Source organism: Genypterus blacodes, unplaced genomic scaffold (assembly GCF_046128005.1).
Source record: "Genypterus blacodes isolate CSIRO-AG114 ecotype Tasmania unplaced genomic scaffold, CSIRO-AGI_Gbla_v1 ptg000042l_1, whole genome shotgun sequence".
Taxonomy (NCBI): domain Eukaryota; kingdom Metazoa; phylum Chordata; class Actinopteri; order Ophidiiformes; family Ophidiidae; genus Genypterus; species Genypterus blacodes.
The window spans coordinates 204,065-230,231 of NW_027466855.1; the positions used below are offsets into that span (position 1 = coordinate 204,065).

The 26,167-nt window shown below is 48.4% G+C and overlaps 2 protein-coding genes across 5 annotated transcripts; one reads left to right on the plus strand and one right to left on the minus strand.

Moving 5' to 3' along the window:
* The first annotated feature begins 627 nt into the window (after positions 1-627).
* Positions 628-7,983, plus strand: znf513a (zinc finger protein 513a). 4 transcript variants are annotated; one of them, XM_076148752.1, is made up of 5 exons: positions 628-840; positions 1,566-1,702; positions 3,005-3,139; positions 4,414-5,178; positions 5,351-7,983. In XM_076148752.1, the coding sequence occupies exons 2-5, from the start codon at positions 1,663-1,665 to the stop codon at positions 6,259-6,261; spliced, it is 1,851 nt and encodes a 616-aa protein (XP_076004867.1). In that variant the 5' UTR covers positions 628-840; positions 1,566-1,662; the 3' UTR covers positions 6,262-7,983. The 4 variants fall into 4 exon arrangements, with proteins under 4 accessions (XP_076004867.1, XP_076004868.1, XP_076004869.1 ...); XM_076148753.1 differs by lacking the exon at positions 628-840 and having other exon boundaries at positions 1,569-1,702; positions 2,899-3,139; XM_076148754.1 differs by lacking the exons at positions 628-840; positions 3,005-3,139 and having other exon boundaries at positions 1,569-1,702.
* Positions 7,984-8,147: 164 nt separating this feature from the next.
* Positions 8,148-25,859, minus strand: snx17 (sorting nexin 17). Its single transcript, XM_076148756.1, has 15 exons — positions 25,103-25,859; positions 21,442-21,516; positions 19,971-20,088; positions 18,560-18,624; positions 17,026-17,136; positions 16,396-16,486; positions 15,080-15,167; positions 13,901-13,970; positions 13,298-13,390; positions 13,011-13,214; positions 11,402-11,533; positions 11,113-11,190; positions 10,916-10,990; positions 10,780-10,821; positions 8,148-10,653 (listed from the first exon to the last, which is right to left on the minus strand). The coding sequence occupies exons 1-15, from the start codon at positions 25,160-25,162 to the stop codon at positions 10,534-10,536; spliced, it is 1,422 nt and encodes a 473-aa protein (XP_076004871.1). The 5' UTR covers positions 25,163-25,859; the 3' UTR covers positions 8,148-10,533.
* Positions 25,860-26,167: the final 308 nt, after the last annotated feature.

The following is a 26,167-nucleotide window of genomic DNA, read 5'->3' on the forward strand; positions in this document are numbered from 1 at the left end:
ATCTCTCCAAACAGAGTTAAAGGGTCAAATTTCATCTGAACTGGCTGGTGTAAAACCCTGCCATTACACATTGTGTACACTAGGTGTCAGCATTTACATTTGACTTGTATTTGCCATGAAAATAAGAATCAGAGAGCGAAACACACTCCTTTCCTCTGGCTCATTGACTAATACTGACAAACACCATGATTACAATGATTTTTACTTTTATGAACTGGATGCTTTTTTAACTTGACAAAGCAGAAACGGATGAATACAGCAGATTTGTTTTTAAATTACACTATTATCTTGTTTATTTTGCTGTATATTCTTTTAGCTTTGAATTGTAATTTTTCTGCTTGTCTGCTTATTTTCGGACAGTTCATTCAAAATAACTAACGTTTTACATGAATCCTTCCTTCAAATATTAAAAACAGATTTACACACTTTTATTAATCATTCATTCAAGCTAACTTTGTCCCCAGTCTGTCAGTTTCTCGTCATTTATAGCTCCGTCAGTTATGATCGAACCTCCTCGGCAGATGCTGACTCATTCCCGATCGTTCTGACTACTTTACTCTAAAAAACTACAGCTCCCATGATACAACGCGGCCTTGCAGTGACGGAAATTGTTTTCGGAAGCGGAAACAGCCCAGTGAACGGAAGAGAATGTATACAATGGGAATCAGAAAATCAATTAAGTTATGAAAAACACCATTAATTGCCTTTCTTTGTCGCCGCTGCTGATGAAGAAATGGCGGAGCTCCAGACGCTGCTCATTTGACCGCATACGCCAAACAGCTAATGACGTGTTCACCGACGATAAACATCGCAAACGAAAGGAATATTTTCGTATTTTAGGTAAGTTAGCCTGACAGCTAGGTGAAGTTGACGTTAGCTCCTCGGCTAATTTAGCACAGTACGTTAACGTCATTAGCCGCGGAAAAACGAGCCAATGACGGTAATTACTATTCACCGCTATGGGATGATGTCGGTTTATATAAAGCGCTCGGATTACCTATACACTCCGTCTGTTTCGGTCTAGTTTCTGTAGTACTGTTCTCATTTTGTTGACAAGATTCCTAGCGGACTTCGCTGCTTAGATATCCGAGCTACAGTGTTAGCCGAGCTTTAGAGTCGCGAAGGCGGCCTGAGTTCATCCAGCAAAACCGCCATTTAAACATAAAGCAGCTGGGAGAGGATTAAGTTCACCGAAATCCTCCTGTAACTCAACTTTACAGCGCATATATGTCATTTTAACGAAGAATATAGAATAAAAGCAATAGAAAGCAACGGTTCGTTAGGTTAATAGTGTTAGCTGTCTGTCGTAATGACCCAGTTATATGAGCTTATGCACCTATACTGCTTTATTACAGATTTAATGTGTTTTAAACGAGCTGAACTCTCACTGCATTGTGTTTTATGCAGTGATTTGTTTATTATAATTGGAATTGAAGGTCGTAACAGAAGAAAACTGCAGTGTACTAATGCTGTAATATTGTCCTTTATAAACACACTGTCTGCGTTGAAGCTAAAGTTGATTCCTCTCAGTACAAATCAGTTGTTTGTGTGTTTTATATCTGTAGACATCCTGAAGCAAACTCTCCACAGGCCTGAGAATGAGCTGATGGTTTTGGAGGTCTTTAGGGAGACACTGCAACCAAGAGAGAGGCTGACTGGAAGATGCCAAGGAAAAAACAGCAGAATCCACAGCCAGTCAAGTGTAGGTACCTTCTATATCTGTTTAAAATCAAATTAGAGCCCAGCTGCCTTCCTGAAAACATTGCTCGGCTTTATATTGTGACATTTCACAGGGAATTGTGGCCTGAAAGTTCAGTTCCAATCCTGGCCTGCAGCCTTATTCTGCTCTCACCGAAACACTTCAGGCAGAACAAGTGCCTAATGGTGCCAAACGGAATATTCCACATTTCTGTAACTGCTATAGAGCCTATAGATAAAGGTGCAATTGCCAAAAGAAACTAATTCAAATAAAGGAACATAGGAAATACAACAGTACAGCAGAAAATACAGGAAGGGAGGGAGGAATAACAAGTTGAATAGCTGAAGGGATCGAGGGCAGCTACTGAATCAGAGCTCGAAGTGTTATCATGTAACAATCATACCGTAGCTGCTCTTTGTGTCCTTTGTGTGAATCACAAAGGACACAAAGTCAACCCTAATGTTGCCATCTATTAAATAGACACGTGACGAGCAGAGCTACACATCTGGTATATGTCATACAGCGATATGGCCACCAGAGGGCAGCATGAGACTACGGGAGGATTTTCCCCTTCTCAGAGCTCTGCAGCTGCTTGTTGCCCTTGAGTTCCTCTGATAGTTTGCCGAAGAGTGACAGCAGCGTTCAATCAACGCAAGAGAGAAGAGAACGTAACCGCGGCAACACGACGCCATCTGGCAACCGTTAGTTAGTCCCATGTTTAAATATCTGTCAGTGTCGAGGAGGAATGTATTTATTCACCCTCCAGAGGTTCCACTCACATTTGCAACCCAATAACATTTCCCCGCTGGAACGGAGAGTTTTGGGCTGCATACAGATTCAAACTGTTTCTAAACTTAGATTTAAAAAAGGGTCAGAACTAAGATCCGTATTGAAATCATGAGATATTCCCCCAGATAGTTTTCCGCCTCACAATGATTCCAGTTGCAGATACTTGGACGTTATTGTTGGTTGTATAGTTTATTCATCAAAAGCTAAATCCCTATACAACCAGTCTGACCAAGCAATTACTCACTGTTACATCATAAATGCATCAATGTAGAAGACTAGCAGATGTCAAATTGTGTTTCTAACCAGACTGGAGTGTTTCCACTTTAACACTGTGGTGACATCATCAGTGTCTGGCTGCTGCCTTCATTGTAACTTGACTTTTTAAAAACAAATCACCATTTCTCCTTCAGGCTTGATTGAACTCATCCCCCAGATTTGTGACACTGTTTTTTTTGAGCTTATGGAGAAGTGATCAGTCATCCAAGGTTGTTGACTGGTTCCTCTTTATGACTGTAGTGGATTCTGAAGATGGTGTAGCCCTTGAAGCTCCTGGAAACCTCAACTTAGACACAGACTTCCTTCTAGGACAAGACCTTGAGTTTGGTGATCCTGATCATGACAGCAAGATTCTAAGCCTGGAGAAGTTCTCAGGTTTGTAAACCCAAACTTTTCTCATCTTTTAAAAAGGCAGGGGTGTGCTTTCTTGTCCTTGGTTTGCGTCTTCTTTTGCGCTCGTCTTCCTCTCGTGAGTATTTTGTTTGGAAGTGTCTGTAGAGTAAAGTCTGTAGAGTTAAGGTTTCTATTCCAAAACATCTGATTCTGTGGCGGAGACACGCAGACCCCGTCGCTGTGCGTGAAGCGGATTGGCGGGTCCATCCGTCTCCCTCTGCGTGACAGGAAGAGAGATGAAGGTTTCCACAGCAGATGATGTTTCCCAGCATGCCTCTTTGTCAGGGAAAGTGATCTGAAAAATGGAAAAGTAGAAAAAGGAGCTGAAACACCATTATTATATAAGGGTCATAAAAATAGAGCCATTACCATCAAGGACAGCATTACAAGAGGGCATTTATTCATCATCATCATCATCATCATCATCATCATCATCTGCTCCCACTACCCCACTGCCATTATCGTTTCCCCCCATCATCATCATCATCATCATCATCATCATCATCATCTTCCACCCTCATCATCATTATCATCATCATCAGCTGCAGCAGCCTTACCATTATAGTCATCATCATTATCATTAGGGTCGGTAATCATCCGCGAGGGGTTTCCACGGGGCAGCATAAAGGGCAGCTCGCTCTCCTGCCTCGCTCACATCCACGCTCGGCGCCAGTGAAGGGAGTCGCTCTCCGTCCGTCTGCTCTCTCTCTCCCCCGCTCTCAGACAAAGAGAGGAGCCGCCGCCGGGACTCTGCTTTCTCTCTCTGCGCCGGGGACGTTTGTTTTGTCTTCCGCTTGCGAGTGAGTATCAGGCACATCCAGAGGGTTTCTCTGCCCCCGAGCATTCTGGGACAACAGCTGTGTCGTTATTGTAGGTTTTCACGATTTGTCAAGACGGTGTTGAGTTGCTGAGAGACTCGCTTGAGGGTCGCGGTCGTACCGGGTTCAGAGTCTGAGTGTGACGGCCGCACGGTGTGTGTGTCCGTTTGTGCTGCACATCTGTACATCGTTTAGTTTTTGCCAGTTTGTCAGAGTAATTCATTCCAGACAGAGAGAGAGACAGAGAGAGAGAGACATACAGAGAGAGAGACAGAGACATACAGAGAGAGAGACAGAGACAGAGACAGAGACAGAGAGAGAGAGAGAGACAGAGACAGAGAGAGAGACAGAGACAGAGACAGAGAGAGACAGAGACAGAGCTGCACACAAACCTCGGCGTGACCAAACCAAATGTGTGTGTTTCTCTTCCCGGTGCAGAAGTAGCAGCTGAGATTGGTTTCTCTGTGTATCCTCTGGGCGGAGAGCAGAGTCCTGCCTACAGCCAACTCAGCATGGAAAGCGAAGCCGAGAACTCGCGCAGCACAACCGACAACGGGAGGGACGACGAGGGCAGAGCCGCCCAGTCTGAGCCCGCTTTCCCCGCCTACCTGTCCTGCAGGGGCTGCGGACAGCTCCGTGACGACCCCCTGGGACCCGGCATAGACTTAGTGGGTCCATACTGCCTTAGGTGCTGCAAAGCCTCCAGGGAGGCCAAGAGCACAGACTTCTGCTCAGCGTTCGGGAGCATCGGCGGGATTCGCCCCGGCTCTCACTCTCACTCTCAGATCGACAGCGACGAGATGAGCGACAAATTACTGACGGACGATGACAAGTCGCCCAAGCTGCACTCATGCCACCTCTGCGGCTTCTCTTCCCGCTACGCCAACCACGTGAAGCGTCACATGAAGACGCACAACGGGGAGAAACCCTTCAACTGCCCGCTGTGCACCTACGCCTCGGCCCAGCTGGTCAACCTGCAGAGGCACCTGCGCATCCACACCGGGGAGAAACCCTACAAGTGCGACATCTGCACCTTCGCCTGCAGTTCCCTCGGCAACCTCAAGAGGCACCAGCGCATGCACGTGCCCTCGGCCGGAGCCGGACACGAGTCGCCGCGACCCATCACCGGCCACGGCAGCTTCAAGAGGCACGTGAGCGGGCAGAGGTCCTCTGAAGACGAGGGGCCGGGGGCTTCAGCCAAGGGTACGTACGCTTTAACTCTTCAGAACGCTTCAATGCTGCTGTTGCTATGGTGATGCTTTATTGTAAATGGATCATGCAGCTGTTATTGTTAACTGGGTGAGTTTGTGGACATGATGACCTAATGATGACCTAATGATGACCTAATGACCTCCCTCTGGTGTTTTTGATGAAGCTACTGAGGCCCGGCCGTCGTCCAACCTGAGTCTAGGAGCCCAGAACAGCGACTACCTGCCAGCCTTTGACAGCCTAAAGGGGGCGCCGCCTCCCCCTCTTCCAAGTTCAAACCCGGCTCCGGGCCATCAACCCTCCAGTCTGCTGGAGCCCACGGGCAGCAGTAGCAGCAGGGGGGCCAGAGGGGGCGTGGCAGAGAGCGCCCTGCCCCCCTCACTGTTCCCGTATACCTGCCGGCTGTGCGGCATCGTGCTGGAGGACGAGGACGGCACCTCGGCCCAGATCTGCGCCAAGTGCACCCTGGAAATGCTGACTAAAGACTCATCCTCGCCCAACAGCCCGGGCGAGCGCAGCGACAAGGTGTACACCTGCGCCGCCTGTCCCTTCCTCACTCACTACCCCAACCACTTGGCACGCCACATGAAGACTCACAGCGGTGAGAAACCGTACAAGTGCCCACAGTGCGACTACGCCTCCGCACACTTCGACAACCTCAAGCGGCACCACCGAGTGCACACGGGCGAGAAACCTTACAAGTGCCATTTGTGCGACTACGCCTGCGGGAACCTGGCCAACCTGAAGCGCCACCAGCGGGTGCACTCGGGGGCCAAGCCCTTCCAGTGCGCCGTGTGCAGCTACAGCTGCAACCAGAGCATGAACCTGAAGCGCCACATGCTGCGGCACACGGGGGAGAAGCCGTACAAGTGCCAGGAGTGCGGCTACACCACCGGCCACTGGGACAACTACAAGAGGCACCAGAAGAAGCACGGCCTGGCCACGGACGGCTGGGTCAAGGTCCCCATGTCCAGCAACGACGAGGAGGAGGAGGTAGAGAAGGGGCACGGGGTCAGAGGGGGCGGCGGAGGTCAGACTCACAGGAAGGATGTGGGGATGCAGTACATGACTCGCTAGAGGGCAAACTCCACACTCCTGCTACGAACTTGAGATTGTATAAAATATTACTCAGCAAATCTAAGCTACCAGCAACTTGTCTTTGGTCTTCAGAGCCTTTATATTGTCTTAGTGTGTGTTGGTGTCTTCAGAGGCTGCTACTCGTCTGTTTGTAGAATCCTGCACAACCATGTAAGATAAGGTGTGAGAATGTTTGATGCCTTTAGACGGAGGGAGGAGGAGGAGGAGGAGGAGGAGGAGGAAGGAGGAAGGATCCATTCACAGCTTCTCTCCTTGTTTGTTACCGTGTCCATGTCCAGTGTCAAAGAACAAACGAGCTCACTTTGTAAGTCTCCTCACCGTCTCACTCTGTAAGTTACGCAACACTAAGATCACCAGAACACACACACACACACTCCCCCTCCTCCCGCCGGAGCCGCCACCCTTTTCTGCTTCTCTTACCAAATATGATTTAAAAACAATGGAACTCCTGCACACGTTTGCCTGAATTGTTCAAAGCTACCACCGTGTAGTTTTATAGAGTTTTTAATCGTTACAATTAAAAAAAGGTTTTAAATGTCACAAGTGTCAAGAGATTGAAGCAAAGCCTTTTATTGTGTGCCAAGAATAAAGATATCAATGGGGTTAGGACTTTAACGGGCACTCAGACTGAACGCCTCTGTGTGTCTCAGCTGCAGAAGAAGAAGAAGAAGAAGAACTCATCGTTTGCGTATAAAAGTAAAGATGTGAACTTTGCCGAGTCGGACGTTTCTTTCCTTAAAAACTACCTGATGTAGCTTTAGGATGAAGATGTGCTGCTCTGCCCGTCATGCCTTCACTCGTGTGTGTGTGTGTAACTAAACTATAGCACAGCGCTGCGTTTATTAAAAAGAAAAGGCTTCTATGATTTGATCAGCTGTACTGTTAGACGAGCTGTCGACCTTAATTCAGTAATCTCACATACCTGGCGTTGTTATCGTTCATCTCTCCCCCAAACCCTCAGGAATAGAAAGATCAAGTGGAAGACCGAAAGATTGGGACTAATTAATGTACGTATGTGCCAAACAATAACGCATGAAGAAGCATCAAATTATATTATTCGGTGTTCTGTTGCTATGGGTTTCACGGTTTAAAGAACAGAAGCACAATCAGAATGTGACCGGGTGACAAATTAACAATTGGCGCTTTGTTTACTTCTTGTAATTCAACACCGATTCAAATTATAACTGAATATGTGGAGAGGAGAGGTTTTTGTAATCGTTCGCGGTGGAGAAGAACTTAAATTTGAGCCTTTGATCCATTTGCTAAGCATTGTTTAGAGGGGAACTATATGTTTATGTTCATGTTAGTTTAGATGATGTTTATCGACTGTGAACATTTAGCCCATCCTTGTATTTTTTTAAAGACATTAGTAAGCATGTGAATGTCTAAATGTGGGCGTAATACAATACTAGATCTTCATCCTTCATTAATATATAGACGTCTTTCAGTTTTTGAATGTTTGATGCGTCGGCTCACGTTTAGAGAAGAAAAAAGAAAAAAAAACAACAGCGATTGAGTTGAAATTGTGTGAAATACTAATTATATGCAAGTGAGATTTTTCAGGTTGCCATGACACAATGGAGCGTTGAAACCCATCGATTAGTACCGAGGTCCCACAAGTGTCCATTTTGTCTTTATGCAGTGGTCTCATAAATGCCTTAAGAGAGGATTTTGAAATAAACACTAAGAAATTCATTTCATTGAATGTCAGACAGACTGGTTTCCAATTTTTCACACACACACACACACACACACACACACAGCAGAACTTCATCCAATTTTCCTTTAATTTAGCATCTTGACAGACAGAACAGAGCGATGTCGCCGACTTCACCGCTCTCAAATCAAAAAGCTCGTGGAATGAATCGAGTCGATGCAATCTTTATGAAAATTTGACACATTTTACACAAATTCAAACGCACCTAAAGCGTAATTTGGCACCTACACATTTGCTGATGGCAGAATTTCGCAGCTTCATCTAATCGACAGAAATAAGGTGAAAATTCAAAAGAAAAAAAAAAACTAAATTGACCTTAAAGGTGACGCGTGTGTGTGTGTGTGAGGCGACGTCCAAATCTACTATAAGCCACCAAAGACAGTGAAAGATCAAGATGTGTGACTGTTGAGAACATTGTGTTTACAGTTGTGGCTACCTCTGAGTAAAGCTGTGGGGGGGTCAGGGGTCAGGGGTCGGCGTGGATTTACACTTACCAGCGTCAAAACACAGATTCAGCTTTGAGACATAAACTGGTGCCAACAGCAAAAAGGGAACCAGATGCACTTCTAAACCAGCAACTGCGATCGCTCAGCCACTTCCACTCAAACACCTAATTCCACTAAATCCTCTGAGATGATTGAAACAAAAACACAACAACCGGCCGGCCCAAGCCCCAAAGCGACGCGACGTCATCGCTCACCCCAGACGAGAGGAAGAAGACAATCAATGTAAAAATCAGATGTGGAATTTGTAAACACTTTACATTTGAAATACAAGTCCCCTAAACATTCTGTAAACAATGATAAATGTTAGTCCATTTCCACTTTTTGTTCTATACAGCTTAGGTTACATTTGATCTATTTGATTACAATAAACTATAGATGATAAAGATATTAGTAAATGTTCAGAATACTTTTGCATGTACATCATATAAAAGTGACATTTTTTTATGTATATTTTGTGCAAAATGCTTTAGTAAACTATAATTTGGCATTTATGAGAAACCTTAAAAAATATTGGTTAACAAAAAAAAGGAAAGAAAATCAAAGATGGACCTACACAGGCTCTTCTTGGAATTCTCCACGCAATGTTTACGTCACGCTCCGATCAAACCGCCAAACATCCATCTCCACCTGAAATACTGTGCAAAAATTATGGGTTCAGCAAGTGCAAGCAGCTCGGCCAAATCAACCAATCGGTGAAGCTCTGCCAGATCCTAACGACGCCGGGCCGACACCGACCGCGTCTCGCTTCCACTTTCACGCCAGCGGTCAGAAAAAGTAAAAGCTAAGGCATCAGACGAGTTCTGGAGGCAGCATGAGCGACTGACGCCTGAAACAGAACATGAAAGCCTGAAAGTGCTGCTGGTAGCATCGGGCGGCACCGAGCCTCAACTAGTTACCGACTTGGCACATAAATAACACGGCACACTGAGCGTCTGTGGAGCTTCTCTATCATCTGGGTGTCTAGCACGGGTCCAAACTGCTTCTCACTCAGCCGTGACTCGGTGGTGGGCAACGGGCAACGAGCAACGGTCCTCTGAAGGTCGTTCACGCCTTTTGTCAGGCAAGGAAACAAATTGAGTACGGGTTTTGTTTAGATTTAGACAGGAATACAACTTTCCCAGATGGAGTTGCAGGTCACATGAGGCACCGCTCTGGCACCACGCTTCTAAATCACACAAACCCACACACACACACACACACACACACTGAGTCACTTGGCCCAAGGCGTGAACGGACCTCAGAAGATGAATGGCTGGATCGCTGCCCACCGCTGATTCAGAACCGAAGAAGCTACCGAGAAAGAATGGCCCCGAGACTAAACAGCGAGTCCAGCTGCCGTGAACTATTACTACGCTTTCTACTACGACTGCATGATGACGCGCTCGTGTGACGGCACAACTAAAGGAGGTGATGTTTTGGTTTACAGCCAAGCCAAATGTATATCATCCACGTGTGTGTGTGTGTGTGTGTGTGTGTGTAAGCAGCTGCTGTGTGTTAGCCTCAGCTGGGATCAACACATTCCCCTCCGTTTCCATGTCCAGCTGTGTTGTGTTGTCACTAGTGCCAGGTCGTACGGAATATTTGGCTCTGTGCTCGTAGGGAAACACGTGAGCGCCCGGGGACGAAGCCGAGATGGAGCTGTTTCTCTTCATGCTGTTTCACCAATATATTACTTTACTTTGTACCTCGAGGACTTCACGCTTCTTGTGACTGAACCACAATAAGGGAAGTTATAGGAAGATGTCAGCATGAATAAGAATGGAATGTGATGACTAAGTAAAATGGAGAAAAAAACAACAACGAATCAAGCTTTCGTAGTTAAAGACGCCGTCAAAGATTCAACGAGAGCTTAAGGCAGCGATTTCTCCGGGAGACGCTACAGTCTCGCAGAAACGCTCGACTTTGTTCCGCTCGGCTCGGCTCAGCGTGTAAATCTTTGTCTTCCAAATTGTCGACGGTGGAATGGAGCGAAAGGGGGAGGGGTGAAGGGAGAAGTGGGGGTTTGGGGGGGGGGGGGCGGTGGCAGGGTTACAGGTCGTCGTCCCCGATTCCCTCGAACGCGTAGTTGCCGTGGACGTCGTTCCCGCTGACATCGTTTGCCAGGTTGGAGGCGCTGATCCCTCTGAGAGACACGGAGCTCAGCTTGGTCTGAAGAGGAAACAGGAAACGGAGCGGTGTAAACATTTAAACAAGGAGCCGGGCCTGTGATGGGACGATGACCTCACTCTGTAGATTACATCACAATCACAAATCCATTCCAAAACATGTACTCACTGACAGTTTGACGATTTGTTCACGGGTCGGGTCTGGGGAATCCTGCGGTCACACAAACATCAAGAGTCAAAACAAATCGCTCAGTAAATCCAAAAGCAAGAACAAAGCGGTGACCTGCTGCTGTCCCGTGTCTCACCAGTAGAGGGGGAGATTTCACAGCTTGCTGACTGTCGGGCCTGTGGATGGAGCCGTTGTATCTTTTCCTTAACATCTGTGTGTGTGTGTGTGGAGGCAGCAGGAAGGAGGGAGGAGGAAATCCTGTCTGTTATCTTGTGTATGAAGCGTAAGTAAACATCTTTATTTTAAAAACACATTTCAAACTGAAACACAAACCTTCTTGATGCTTCCTCCTGACTTCTTCACCATGAGCTCGTCCACCATGGCCTGGAGGCAGATGCTCATCATGATGGCCTGAAATAACATCCAGTATCATGTGATCAATTCAACCACGTTCTGTTCTCCTTCTTAATCCTCTTCATCATAAATATCTACACACTGCCAACACACACTGGCACAGCTCGAGCGTGAGAGGAACAAAATGTGCTGGAGCCTCAGAGATCCATTCAGAGCGGCGCCGGAGCTGCTGATGGACCCGGCGGGCGGGTTGCGGGCGACCTCTCACCTGTGGGCTGGTGATGGTGACCCACTGCAGGCGGTCTTTGCTCATCAGGTACTCGAAGGCCAGCTCCAGCTTCACCTCGCATTTGGACGAGCTGCAGGGGTTGGTCGTCGTACCGTTGGCGATCGGTACCTGCTGCGGTGAGAGAGACGAGGGAATGATGAGGGTTATTATGGTCTGCTGCCTGCCAGGAACCACCACCATCATCATCATCATCAGCGCCGCCGCCATCATCATCATCAGCGCCATCATCAAGGCTCCCTACTGCTGTGAGCCGCAGCAGCGTCATCATGGGCTTTTATAATCCGCAGCTTCAATCTACAGACCTTCATTAAGACTGAACTAACTTTTGATGGATGGAATGTAAAAGCTTACAGAAACAGAAACAGAAACAGACACACACACACACACACACACACACACACACACACACACACACACACACACACACACACACACACACACACACACACACACACACACACACACACACACACACACACACACACACACACACACACACACACACACACACACACACACACACACACACAGTGTTCCAGCTGCCTTGTCCCGGCGCCCCCGCAGAGAGCAAAGCCTCTTAACAAGGAGCGACTTGAGCTTCAGCTGTGAGGAGGAACTGCAGTCCTGCACCAAATGACATGTTAGAGAGGAAAAGCCTCGTTAAAATGATTTGGACTTTGTGAGTGGGAGCTCCGGGATGAATCAGCCCCCCGCTTTGTAGTCCCACGCGCAGAGACGCATTTTAATTTTCGATGCGACTCCGGGCCGGGGTGAACTTTAAGAGAATCATCAAAATGCAGCGGTATGCGCTTAATGGCTGCAGCGCCGGGACAATAAGGCCACACAACTGTGAGCCGCTCCTCTGTCATATGAAGCCTGGCGTCTGTGAATGTTCCCCCTCTGCAAACTGGATTATCTGCAGTCGTGATGAATGTGTGCAGAGGAAAATATGCAGATTCCACACAGCTCAGCCTTCAGCAAGACAAATGGGAATATGAGGATTTAAATTGAGTGGTGGATGGGAGGGGGGGGGGGGGGGGGGGGCGTTCCATTTGTTATCTTTTTCATCCAAGTTGTCATTTTGTTCCCTGGGCCGAGGGTTCAGACAAACAGAGACGGAGCTCTGTGATCAGGGCCGGCCTTGTTTTCACAGCTGGAGTCAAAAGCCAAAATAGCACCTGTGCCCGCTTCGCTTTCTATTCCCACCAGATCATCCATATATAAAGTTTATGTTCCATAACAGTATGGAGCTTTTATAAAGATCAGGCAGCGTCGGGGCCGACCTCAGATTGGCTCCTCCCCTCATAGAGACGATTACCGGCTAACAAACCAAATCAAACTCTGCTGTGAGTGTGAGGTGGCGTGGGTCGATGCGGCTCGTTCTCCGTGTAGCTGGACGGATAAAGATGGATGTACGGGCGTCAGCAAGTCCAGCGAGCGGCGGGAGTGAAAACCAATACTTGGCAGGACGGGAGACATTTGGCGATGAGACAGACAATCAGAACACGTGTACTCCTGAAGGTGAGCGTCTCTCACTCTCTCTCTCTCTCTCTCACACACACACACACACACACAGCTTCCCACTTACAGACGAGGTGACCCGCCAGCACCTCATGCGTGTGACCTTGAAGCTGCCCTCCTTCATCTGCTCGTTGGGCAGCTTGACGTGGAAGTTGAGCTCGTTGTTCCCGGCGCTGACGATGACGTGGCAGCCCTTCTCTGGGAAGTCCGTCACGCAGGCGTCAAACTTGATGTAGCCGTAATATTTCAGCGTCTGACCTAGATGGATGAACTGGGGAGCGAGGACATTCAGGTGAGCGACTCCATCGTGACTGTGGAGGCGTTACCGTGGCGACCTGCAAGCGCCTTGCTCACCTCTTTCTTGGAGCCTTTCTCCTGCAGGGACTTCAGCTGCCTGTGCTGGTCTTTGTTCACCAGGATCCAGCCTCGCTCGATGTCTGACACCGTCTGCACAAGGAGAAGGAGAAGAAGAATTTAACTTGAATCAAGATGTTTTTCCCTCCTGTATGAGAGAAGTGGTGGAATAATTCACATTCAGAGCTTCAGGCAAACACGCCGGGTCAGCATTTCCTCACACAGATCTGTAAACACGCCTGCACATCTCTCCTCTGCTACACACACAGATTTGAATCAATCTTACAGTCCCAAAGATGCTGATCACACTCGCCGCAGTGAGAGAAACTGGCTTAAAGCAGGATGACGGAGGGAAAGCTAAGAGGTTCTGGATCCAAAGTCAAAAACAGGCTGATCTCATTAAGGGATAGCAGAGGGACCTCGGGGACGGATAAAAGTGTTTGGCAGCTGCGGGATGAAGATGTGAGCTCAATACGGCACAAACAGATGCAAGATGGCAACAAATATGGTTTGGATTCGGACTTCTGGGGGGAAAAACAACACAGAGACAGAAACTAAGTGAGCCGATGTTCTCTGGTTCTGGTGCTGTTGTTGACCTCTCACCTGGGCGTACAGCAGATTCAGGCCCACTCTGTTTTCCATGACATCACCGTCGTACGCCATGTCCCAGTAGCTGCAGGAGAAGAAAGCAAAACAGTCACTCTCCATCTTCATCTCCAATCATCGTCTTACTGTCCTCACTGCCACCGCACAAAATCAATCAAAGCCTCATCCAGGATCTCTGAACACACACACACACACACACACACAGGCGAGCGTCCTGGCTGCGTTCCACACTCTGGATCCAGCCTCTCCTGGAATGTGACGGCTGAGGGTTTATACGGTTTTATTAACTGCGGGCAGCTGACATCTGCTGGCCCCCGGCCCAGAAAATGAACCAGGGACAAAACAACACACACTTTAATTGTGTGGAGAATACAGAACGCAGGGACGCCGCAGAACGAGGTTGTGCAAGAGTGTGTGTGTGTGTGTGTGTGTGTGTGTGTGTGTGTGTGTGTGTGTGTGTGTGTGTGTGTGTGTGTGTGTGTGTGTGTGTGTGTGTGTGTGTGTGTGTGTGTGTGTGTGTGGCAGAGACTCGCAGCACTTTCCTTTCACACTGCGGTATTTTTGCTAAAACACTAAAAGAGCAAAACAACATACGAGTTTCTGCATAGTGGCGTTCTGGTGCTTTGTGTGTGTGTGTGTGTGAGAAGCGTGTGTTAGCGCCGATGCACATTCTGTAGGATGTAACAGATGTGTGTGTATAGAGGGAATTCTTGCTGAGGTCAGATCTTTCATATTCCCATTTGGAGATAAACAAAGATCAGATTTCTACAACATTTTGTAAATAAAGTCTTTTCACTGTGCGGTGCTGAATCTCCTCCATATTTAGCACAGGCAGGTTTTTCTTTTGATTCATTACGACCCCATCCTGCAGGCTGTGTTTCCCCGCCGGCCCTCAATTTGTTAGTTTTACATTCGTTCTCCTCGCGGCTCGGCGCTGAAACTAGGTCAGGAGGGCTCAGACTTCCCTCCGGGCGAAGAGAGAGCAAACATCCTGTGTGCCCCCGGTCTGCGGGAGGCGAGGTGACGAAAGAACGGACGCACGAGGAAGCAGAGGGGTTAGAAACGCATTGGCGACACATAAAGCCTCCACGGTGATTCATAAATGTGGAGGAAAGCCGTATGCAGATGATGAAGCGGTGTGTGTGAGTGTGAGCGTTCCAGCAGGCGGCCCCGTACCTTTTACGGAGGAGGATGTGGAACTCGGAGCTCCGCAGGCTGGTAATGGAGACGTAGGGCAGCTCGAACTCCTGCAGCTTCCTCACAACTGAGAGGGGAGAGAGAGAGAGAGAGACAGAGGGAGAGAGAGGATGTGGAATGAGTGCAGCTACTCATTAATCTGGAGGATATCTGTGTAATGGCGGCGACAACAAACAGTGAGGGACTGAAGGCCTCCGTCTGGACCCGGTCCCAGCAGGGCACAAGAACTGCCTGTGCCAGTATTCAAATGTGATGGTGGCCCGTGTGTGTGTGTGTGTGTGTGTGTGTGTGTGTGTGTGTGTCAACAATCGGCAGCTGTTTCCAAGCGGCACGTTCCCGTAGGAGACGTGGATCAGACCGCACCGCTGCCGCTGCCAGATTGTCCGCATCGATAAAGACGCTACACGCTACAAATGGAATTACTAAACAGCGTGTTAGTTTGGCATTAGCTTTGCAAAATTAAAAAGTGTTTACTCCTTTATGGGCCGGGAGGCCGGGGAGCGGAGGGGAGAGCGGCCGCGTGGCTTTGATGTTGTAAATCACCCGCAGAGGAAACGCTCCGAGCCGAGTGATTAAAAAGTCAAACCCATGAGATCGGGGGAAGAAACTCACTCCAGATAAGAAGACGGGAGTTCTTCCTTCTTTCAAACCACACTGAGCTTCTTGTGGGCAGCAGATCTTTGCGTTTATTACAGCTCACACTCAAACTCTTCAGAGTCTCCTTTCATGTCCAGAATCCCACTGCAGGTCTTTGGGTCGGAGCCCTGCCTGGATGATTTCAGCAGGTGAGTCATACTTAACATTTTACCCATAAATATGAGAACGCCTGCCGTATTCACAGACGCCTCCAGGTTGAGACTGAAGTTCAAACTGGCAGCTTTTTGTTCGCTCTGGCACGAGGCGCGGAGGAGGAGGAGGAGGAGGAGGAGGAGGAGGAGTGTTTGGCAGGTGGACGAGAAAGGAGAAGCTTCAGGGACGGAGGGAGGATGTGATGGGATCAGAATGGAAAAGTGAAGCGTCTCCTCCGCTGGAAAGATTTACGTCTGCGTCACCGGAGACTGAAACTGTGAGGCCGAGTTCAGACGCTCTTACCGATGTGTAAGAGCGTCTGAACTCTTTATTTGTCATGGAAAAAGCCTTAAATACGCGTTGACACATGAATGCAGCTGCAGATTCCCGATACAGCTTCATGACATTACCAATAACTCATCATCTTATAAACCAGAATTGATTCCATCGCTTTCTCTCCTCTTCTGATTCTGGTGATAGCTCATGAAAAAGAGTCTGGCACTTACATGTTAAACCGCCATCCGGGCTCTCGCGGACGAGGAAGAGGCTGAAGTAACCAACCAGCTCGTCTGGGAGGTCCAGCTTCGTCGCGACAGCCTGCAAGAAAAGGAGACGGGATTCATTTCTCGGCACGGAATGAAAACAAATCCCTTCTTTCACCCGATATCTGAGGCCCTGAGGCTGCTGACGGACGGGCGGAGACGCACGCCGCAACAAGCTGGTGTGAGGAGAGACTCTGGGTGTGAGGAGAGACTCTGGGTGTGAGGAGAGACTCTGGGTGTGAGGAGAGACTCTGGGTGTGAGGAGAGACTCTGGGTGTCGGTGATTAAGAGGCGTCGGCTCAAAGCACTCGGGCTTGACTCACTTAACGCCCAGAGTGGCAGAGAGGCCGGAGATAAAGTCGAGTGTTCTTCAGTTCTGGGCTGACTGCAGCAGCGTGCCTCACCTTTTGTGTAAACAAGATGTAATCTGGGTTTCTGTGATGAAGTCTGTGTGTTGGTTACACACACACACACACGTATTGGGTGTGTCACACGCTGCCAGCACTGTCACACACCGCTCCAGATGAGTGGAAACAGCTGCTGTGTAGGAGGATCAGGTAGTAAAGTCAGGTGTGGAGTAAACCTGGAGCTCACCTCCAGGACGTCCTCCGTCTGGTCCGAGGTCAGGATGTTGACCGTCACCTTCTGGCCGTTGGAGAGGCAGACATCCAACGCGACCTCTTCTGTGGGAATCTGCTGCGTCTCCTGTGGGGAAGAGGAGTCAGAGGGAGGAAGAGATTAATGAGTGCTGCCTTAACCGCAGAACAATGGAGTTAAGAGTGAACGAGCACTCTCTGGTTTGATTCTCGACGTGTCTTGAATAGCAGATTAGATTCAACTTCTCCTCACAGAAGGTCATAACCCAGATGAAGCAGTTTGACCTTTGACCCGGCAGGAGGCCACATTGAAATCTGAATCCTTAACGTTGAGGAGAGGAGAAAATGATGTCACAGAATTGCTGCAGACATCTTATTAGCATGAATCCTTCCTCTCTCCTGCTATAATCTCATCCATTTACTTGATATTAAATGGAGCAGCGTCGTTCATTCCTCCTCCTGTGATGATGCTCTTACTGAGGAAGGCAAACAATGAGACGAGAACCAACCAAAGCCCTGAATAACAAGTAAGGAAAACAAACTATAACGCCAGAATCCATGATTATTTCATTTTCCTTCCACCAAACTGGAAATAATACCGCCTGAATGTCTGATAGGAATTTGTAAATTGGCACACAGCAGCTCCGTGTGTCCCCGGGCAGCCCGTCACCGCAGCCGCAAAGGCAAACTGCACTCTTATCTCTCCGCTCCCTCGCCCTGGGGTCCCCTGGCACGCCGCCGTGACTGAAGGTGCAGATAAGACGACAGCACAGGGCGGCAACTCATCTCCTATTCAGAACCAGCTGTCCTCGCAGGCGCACAGGGCGGCGGGGGAGGGGAGGGAGGGAGGGGAGAGAGGCTCCTACGCCAGAGAGCGGCAGAGGCAGGCGGGGAACGGCTGTGACATAAGCGGCCGGTCTGACGAATGTGCTGGTGAAGGTTATTAGAGCCACATGGCTCCTGGCAACGCGGGTCAGAGCGTGAGCGATGATGGAGCTACCTGGTTTGTGTAAACCGCCGACACCGCCGCTTTCAAAAGGGCCTCGGCAACAATGAAGCACCGGAGCACATGTGATCCAACGCCAGCATCCACTTGCTTACAATGGAACACAATTTCTCATTTTCTGGATTCATCACAGCTGAATGAATCACATGCCTGCTTCTCACCACACGTCATATAAATCAAACACGATGTAAACCGGGAATTCTGGCAGAGTGTCACCTTCCTCACATTCTGACACCCGACATGCTCCTTTCCCGTAGCTCAGCGCGCACGAATCGACCCAATTAGCCCTCACAGAAGATGACGGAGCCCTTGGATGAGCTCGGGACGGCGGGAGCAGAGCCAGCTCCGCTCCGCACGTTACCGCGCTGCCAACCGTAATTACAAGCCGACCCGGGGACGACGGGCGTGAGGCATTTGGTCTGGAGGAGCAGGAGCACGCCCTGCGCCCTCACAGCCGCGTGCTGCCCCGCGGTGACGCAACAGAGGGCGGCCTGCGGGAGGGAGAGGAGGGAAAGCACAGACAGACCTGTTGAGCTTTCCTCAGGAAGCTGTTGAACATCTCGCTGGCTCCCAGCAGAGGATCCTGACGCACTGCAAACAACAACAAGCAACACGGTTACACAATCACTCACATCTCAGCACATTAGTGATGTAAAACACTTGGAGGGAGACAAGCAGGGACACAATTATTCATGTCAGTCAACAATCAACGTGTCCAGATATGGAGCTACCAGTAAAACTGTGACTCAGCTCAGACACCAGAGAGTCGTTAGGGAAAAGAACAACAAGAACGAGACGGAACAAATGTTGCCTCATCGGACTTTTTGTTTCATTTTATCTAATCAGCCGTGTGTTGACCTTCCATGTGGTCAAAGTGTGTGTGTGTGTGTGTGTGTGTGTGTGTGTGTGTGTGTGTGTGTGTGTGTGTCCTCTTAGTCTCACCCCTTTGATAAAATGTGAGCGTTTGATGTGAAGCGTCTGCGTCAGAGCAGATTGTGTTTGTGGCATTTCATTTTCCATAACTATGTAAAAGCTCTGATGTAACCCAGCAAACGCTCAGCCAAGAACAGCCTGTGTGTGTGTGTGTGTGAGTGTGTGTGCTTCCATACTACGAGCAAATACGCGCTCCAACAACGCGTCCTTGTTCTGCTGTAACTGCCAGAGCTGCAGAGGATTAAACTCCTCTGCCTCACTGCCAACTCTACTCTATTCATCTCCTGTGTGTGTGTGTGTGTGTGTGTGTGTGTGAGCCACAGAAGTTGACCTTTGACCTGCTGGGTAAAGTTGGGTAAAACGCTTAACGGCTAAAGCCACACAAATTAGATATGAACCATAAACATGACGCAAGAGTTACAGAAGACAACGCTCTGAGTGATTGATTCATGTTTGCGATGAATAATAATGCTGGATGGAGAATGATGTCATCTAGCAAACAGTGATGTCATCTAAACTGGCAAGGGTTGACCCTTTCTTCCCTCAGCATGTGTGTGTGTGTGTGTGTGACTACATATCACTCAATGTTATGATTTTATTTTCTTCTCTTTGCTTTTAAAAAGAAAAAAATCCCCAAAAAGGCGAATAAAAATGTATTTACTTCACATTCATAAAGTCACTCCAGTCTCGGAATGTTTGGCTTTGTTACCGTGTGTGTGTGTGTGTGTGTGTGTGTGTGTGTGTGTGTGTCTCTACTCCCCGCAGACGTGCAGCCAGCTCATTCTTCTGATTGTTGTGGAGAGCCGAACGTTTCAGTTTGGGCTTCAGTTACATTGCACAGCTTTACAAAGACGAGTGTTGTTCTTTTACAGTCCACCTTAAAATGAGACTTAGCAACAAAACGTAAACGTGGGACCGGAAACAGTTCAGACGAGGCAGAAATTCTATTTGTCTGTCGGTAAAAGGAGCTGAGGTGGGATGAGAGCCGCCTGTCACTCACTCACCGGCCTGCATGTATTTCTCCAGCTGCTCTCGTCTCTGCTCCACCTCGGCGGGCGTCAGGGTGAAGATCTTCTTCGGGGGAAAGGCCGGCACCACGTTGCTGCCATATTCTTTCTTTATCTGCAGGGAAGGCAAACACATTAGAGGCACAAATCCATAACGTGTCACTTTGGAGAGTGACGTCGGAGCCATTTGAGAGCGAAATGGCTGCGTTCCATTTCCAGTCTGAGCACCTGTGAGGCAGCACAAAGGGCCTCACATAATTAAAGCCATTAACTTCCCCACAGAGCGGCGGATTCATTTTTCTGAGAGGTGTATTCATGCCCTTTTAAGATGAATCACAGGTTTATTTTAAGACCGTTAGCTAGCGGAGTTTCCGTGCAACACACACACACACACACAGACACACACACAGACACACACACATCTGGAAGGCAGAACGTCTCCTCATTCCAAGTTTACTTTGTCTTCCAGCTTTCTTGACTCATTTGTTCCCCGCTGAAATCCTTTTCTTACCACTAGCAGAGTGGAATTGTCTACGCTTCAGACTGAATCCACACGACACACAAACACAGACGCTGAGCCACGTGCTGCACACACACACACACACACACACACAAGCTCACGCCGCGCCTCCTCCACACGACTTTGACAAACTTCGCCGCAGTGATGAATCTCTCCGACCCCGACGACCCAGAAGCCGTTAGCAATTCCAAATTTCCACGCCGACGACCGCGTGAAGCGACTTCCCGCCGTTTCCGGGTCACGCCGCAGGGAGCCTGTGCTGGGGGGGGGGGTGGGTGATGCTGAAAGATCCCAGTTCGTCTCCTCCACTCCCTGTTGCCAAGCAACGGAGAACAGACAAACTGGATGAGGCAGACTCTTGAGGAAGGGGAGATCAAAACCTGCCCTTTCCTTCCTGATTTATTAATGTGTCACTGCAGGACGACGGACACACACACTCACACACACACACACACACACACACACACTCACCTTCACAGCATTTCATACGAGTCAGGCATACAGGTGAGGCTCAATAAATTCATTGAGCCTCACCTTTATCATAGACGCCCTTCACACAGACGCAGGCCTGTGATGTCATGACGACCCGCTGCTTCATTCCTTCTCCTCTCCTAACCTTATTTTGTTTGCGTATCTTTCATCTCTTCCTATGCGAGCGCCCAGACATGTGACGTCCCCTCTGGGATCGGTGAAGCGTCTGTGTCTGAGTCGGTGTCAGAGGCTGAGAAACGCTTCAGATGGAGTTACTCAAGACTTTCCAACAACATTACTTTCTGAGCCTAAGTTCCTTTTTCCCCAGCAGGTGAAGCGAGAGTAAAGCCAAAGCGCATTCCTTCCATGTCGCCGACTCCCCAGGCCTCAAACCGCTTTCGGATGGAGGCCGGGGGGCAGGGAGGGGGGGGTCGCGGCGTTGAGAGAAAGGTGGCGGCGGGTGAAGGTTTGTCTTACCTGCTCGTGGAGGCCGAGGAGTTGGCTGTAGCGGACCCGACAGTGCAGGACGCCGTTGACGTGGATGTTGTAGGACTGTGGGAGAGAAGAAGAAGAAGAAGAGCGACGTTGTTAGGCATCTATTCACTCCATCACTCACCTCTTTTACAGTCAACATCCGGCGGTACACAGTCCAGTCCAGTTTATTTATACGGATCACAAACAATGTCTCAAAGGCCCAGACGCTTCCTGACCCGGCCGGGAAAGCTGCGGAGAGACTCTCAGGGAAGAAAGGAGGAATGCTTGGGGAGAGACGATTCAAAAGAGGGAAAGTCCAGGTGGGCGATGGGAGCTAAACACTGCATGAGACAAACAAACAAACATCCAGTCCTCTTCTATGCATCAGCAGAAAGTAACAGCAGGGTTTTGTAGTTTCATTTCCCAAAAATGAGGTTAGGAGTTCAGTGTAGAGATAGAGGTAAACAATGGCCGACTGAACCAGGAGCTCGCTCACTCTCTCTCATACACACACACACACACACACACACACACACACACACACACACACACACACACACACACACACACACACACACACACACACACACACACACACACACACACACACACACACACACACACACACACACACACACACACACACAAACACCCACACCCACACCCACACACACACACACACACACACAAACACACACACACCCACACCCCAAAGGTCACGCTTGTGGATTTTTTTCATTCTTCATCTTGCAAACCCTCGATTGTTTTCGCAAATTCCACGGCGGCCGGTTCCTCTCCTTTGAAAGCCGTTTGGAGCTGACAGAACAAATACGCAGGCTGAAGCGGGGATGTTTCAGGCTGGGCTCTAAACTCTGTCTTGCTGACACACTCGTTTATCCACAGCGCTGCATTTAGTGTCTAAAGTATTCAAAGTTTGGTGTTTTGATTTAAAACACATTAAGTTGCTTCTGTCTATTTCGGAAGAACACACACACACACACACACACACACACACACACACACACACACACACACACACACACACACACACACACACACACACACACACACACACACACACACACACACACACACACACACACACACACACACACACACACACACACACACACACACACACACACACACACACACACACACACACACACACGGCTCGACTATTTATTACAACTGGAAAGATTCTGGAATGGCCTCAGCTCTCCTGCCAACCACGCGCTTTTGTGATCAAATCGTACTATAGTGTCACAGACAGTTACAGAGAAAGAGCACCATCAGCTTCCACCAGGTGGTGTGCAGACGTGAAGCTCTGAGCAGCCCAGACGCCGGTTAGAGGAGCTTCCTGTTGGAGAGTCAAGGCACAGCGCTCTGCCCTGTCAGCCTCAGCGATTATTGATCGTCGACGAGCGTCCGCACCGCATTACTGACCAAACTAACACAAAACAAAACTTCTATATACAAACCAGAACTTTAGAAAGTAAGAGGAAGGCCAAAGAGTCTGAAAGAAGGCCGGAACATGAAGTGAAAAATGTGTATGTCAGCAGAATGCAGACAGGAAGGAAGAATGAGTTTGCAGAAAGCTTCAGCCATAAAACAACACTATCATCTTGGTCAACTGTAACCGGGGGCAATCCAGGTTATCTTCTCATATAAGCACTACTGCTGTTCCTCATGTAACACTCATAACATGAGACAGATAAGGTTAACAACAAACACAGGAATTTAGATTTGAAGGTTTTCTGGGTCGATCCTGCTCCTCTGCCAGATTGGAGCTGCTGTGCAATACTCAGACTTAAACTGAGCTTGTTCATATCTGAATTTATGTATCAAGCCCCGACCTGTTTCCTCACCCAAAGTAAATATGCCACCATCCATTACAGGAGCACCAAAGTCACACACACACACGCAAACAAACACCTACTGCAGCAGCCACATGAGCCGGGGAAGGGAGACACAGGACGGCTGATAGCCAACAGAAACAGGAGCTCAAAATTAAGCTTTGTTTGTGTTTGGACAGGAATAACACAACACATTTATATATATATACATTTTAACTGCGGCTCTTGTTTTTCTAAAGAGCCCTGTGCAAACGCTGCACAATCTGCAGCTGACTGGTTCCAAGGTACACAGGCCGTCTCTCAGCATTATGACCAGGCACGAGCCTTCCTGTGGGCTGCTTACAGGAAGGTCGCACTGACAGTCACGGGACCGGAGAGGTGAAAAGACGTCCGGCACACGGTCGGGCCCGTCCAGGAGATTAAAGACACGGAAACCTCGCTCCACACCGACTTCTCAACAAGCACGGAAACAAACGCTTTGGGGAACCTACGATGAAGTAGACAAACTATTTTTGGATCAACTTGAGTGTATTTGGTTAAACTGCTTCACCACAGCTAAGCACAGAGCCGCCGCGCTGATATTTAAAGGTTCATCTTGCTTTTCTTTGAGCAGCTGGGACGCTGAACGCTCGAGCCCTCTTCTTCTTCTTCTTCTGCTCGGAGCACAAAGAGTAATAAAGGTGCATTCTGTCATCGCAGGTTATGTTAGCTTTGATAGCCTTTTTAAACTCTCAGACATTCATATTCCATTAGTATCCACACTGATTTACTCTTGTAGTATTCGCTCATACTCATGGTAGGCTTGAATCCAAACTGTTCCCTAGCAACATACTGAGTTGTCGTCATGAATGGGCCTTGGTATAATAACTGTTCACACACATTCACACCCATACTGTTGTGGAAATCATTCAGCTGCACGCAAAAAGAGAAACGCGGCGGACGCCACTTCTGCTGCCATGCACGCTCATGACGTAACCTCAATGCTGTTCACTGAGGAAACTGTTGAACATGCATGAAGGCTGCAAATGTTCCATGTCCCGTGCCGATGCTTGTCCTTGAACAACCTCTGTGAATCATACTCTGAGTCTCCAAACACACCAACTCCTCTCAAAGTGCCAGCAAACTACTGAAGCCTGCTAAGATGACTCAGCTTCAAATCCCCTGGTTGTTGCTCTAAAAGACGCTCCTCCATTTGGGACTAATATATATAAATGTTGACATATATGTATGTGTGATGAGTGAGTGTGTGGGTGGTTTTAAGCAGATCTATATTTGCCCTGAGACAGAGAAAGTGGGACAGTGGTGTCTCACATTTAAAGCTCACATCTCAGAGAGGATTGAAGTGCTGAGTCAAAGCCTGAAACACAAAAGGGACTTTGTAGTGCCTGAGGTGAGGAATCAGAGCGGAGCAGCACTTTCCTCAGGTGCCTTTGACTGTTACACACACTTATATGGTGTCAACTTCTAACACACTATGTGCAAATGTGTCACCATCAGTAGAATATACAGAGTAAATACATGGAACTCAACTTCTCCACATTTGATTTGCTTTAACAATTCACCTTCCTAGACTCAATAAAATGGACTTAAGACCAAGTACAGATCATTGTTTGATGTTGTGTCACTTGTGGACCACGAGGAGGGAAATCTGCCCTTGTTTCAGATTATTAAACCTTAAATTAGCTGAGGAAATGATCGAGCAATAGTGAAAAAATGATTGTGTGTTTGTAGCCTTATGTGAGAGGTAAACATCTGCATTCACACCAGGTCAAACAAAGTCTCCAACCAAAACAAACCGACATACTCACCACATAGGTGGATCCGTTTTCTCCAGAACGAACCTCTGTTTCTGGGATGGAGAAATGCATTTTAGATGAAGACTGCTGCCACACGAGAAGTCCTTTAAATGAAACACGGGGGAAGACGCCACGATCTCCCACCAAAGTCCACTGCAGTGATTGCGGAGCCCACAGAAGAGGAGGAGGAGGAGGCTCTCACGGCTTGCACCACCAATTTGTGTACGGGGAAGGCGATGCCGGCCTGAGACAGACCGCCGACGACTTTAAGATTTAGCCAACAACTCATGTACCGACTAGCATTGGCACCAAACTTCTCCCACGTCAGTGTTAAACTTTTCTCGCTGCCGTCCCCGCAGCAGCCATGTTGCAAAGTGTTAAGTAAATTACACCTTCACTGCTGGCGAAAAAATGTCTTCTCTCACCCAATTTTAGAGATAATTCCTGGCAGAATAGAGCCGCTGCGTGCAGAAATGGAGCTTCGACCCACGCAGGTACTTGTGTTCATCCGCGTGAACACACCAAGTTGCGGGCTAAAAGGTGCAGTTGGTCCGTGCGAACCCCCAGCGTCGTAAACCCGATAGACACCGAAATATGAAGGGGGGCAGTTACATTTGTAGCGGTTCTGTTTGGTCAGTTGAGTCCGACATTTGCCGAATAAAACAATCTTCGCGCCGACCGAGGAAAACGTACATGAAATGTGGAATGGACCGAAGAAAAGCTGATATCACACAGCGATGTGGCCATTGGGAGCTCAACATGTATCTAGTGGCCCATCAAGAGGCATTGCAACAATCGCTCAGATCGAACTATTTCCTTTTCAGACGGGGGTGTTCATATATTTGCTGTTTAAAATAATTGGTACCCTGGCGCAATGTCACTTATAAAAGTAAATATAAAAATACATTCCCTGGCAATGTATGAATCACAAAAGGGCAAAAAGCAATATCACATTTTTTGTGTTTTTAATCCCGAACTTTTACCGAACACCACCCCCCACCTCTCAGAATGGTGCATGCCGGAATGACAGCGAGCGCAGTCAAAATTCATAAAATCCGAACGATCAGAAAAATACTT

Bases quoted from the DNA above. Each gene is read 5' to 3' on its own strand.
- znf513a (XM_076148752.1), top strand. From the start codon at position 1,663: ATGCCAAGGAAAAAACAGCAGAATCCACAGCCAGTCAAGT. The intron at 1,703-3,004 runs GTAGGTACCTTC...TTATGACTGTAG, and splicing joins GAATCCACAGCCAGTCAAGT to TGGATTCTGAAGATGGTGTA. The intron at 5,179-5,350 runs GTACGTACGCTT...TTTTTGATGAAG, and splicing joins GCCGGGGGCTTCAGCCAAGG to CTACTGAGGCCCGGCCGTCG.
- snx17 (XM_076148756.1), bottom strand. From the start codon at position 25,162: ATGCATTTCTCCATCCCAGAAACAGAGGTTCGTTCTGGAGAAAACGGA. The intron at 15,168-16,395 runs GTAAGTGCCAGA...CTCCCCTCTCAG, and splicing joins CCCGGATGGCGGTTTAACAT to TTGTGAGGAAGCTGCAGGAG. The intron at 11,534-13,010 runs GTAAGTGGGAAG...CTCTCACCGCAG, and splicing joins GCTGGCGGGTCACCTCGTCT to CAGGTACCGATCGCCAACGG.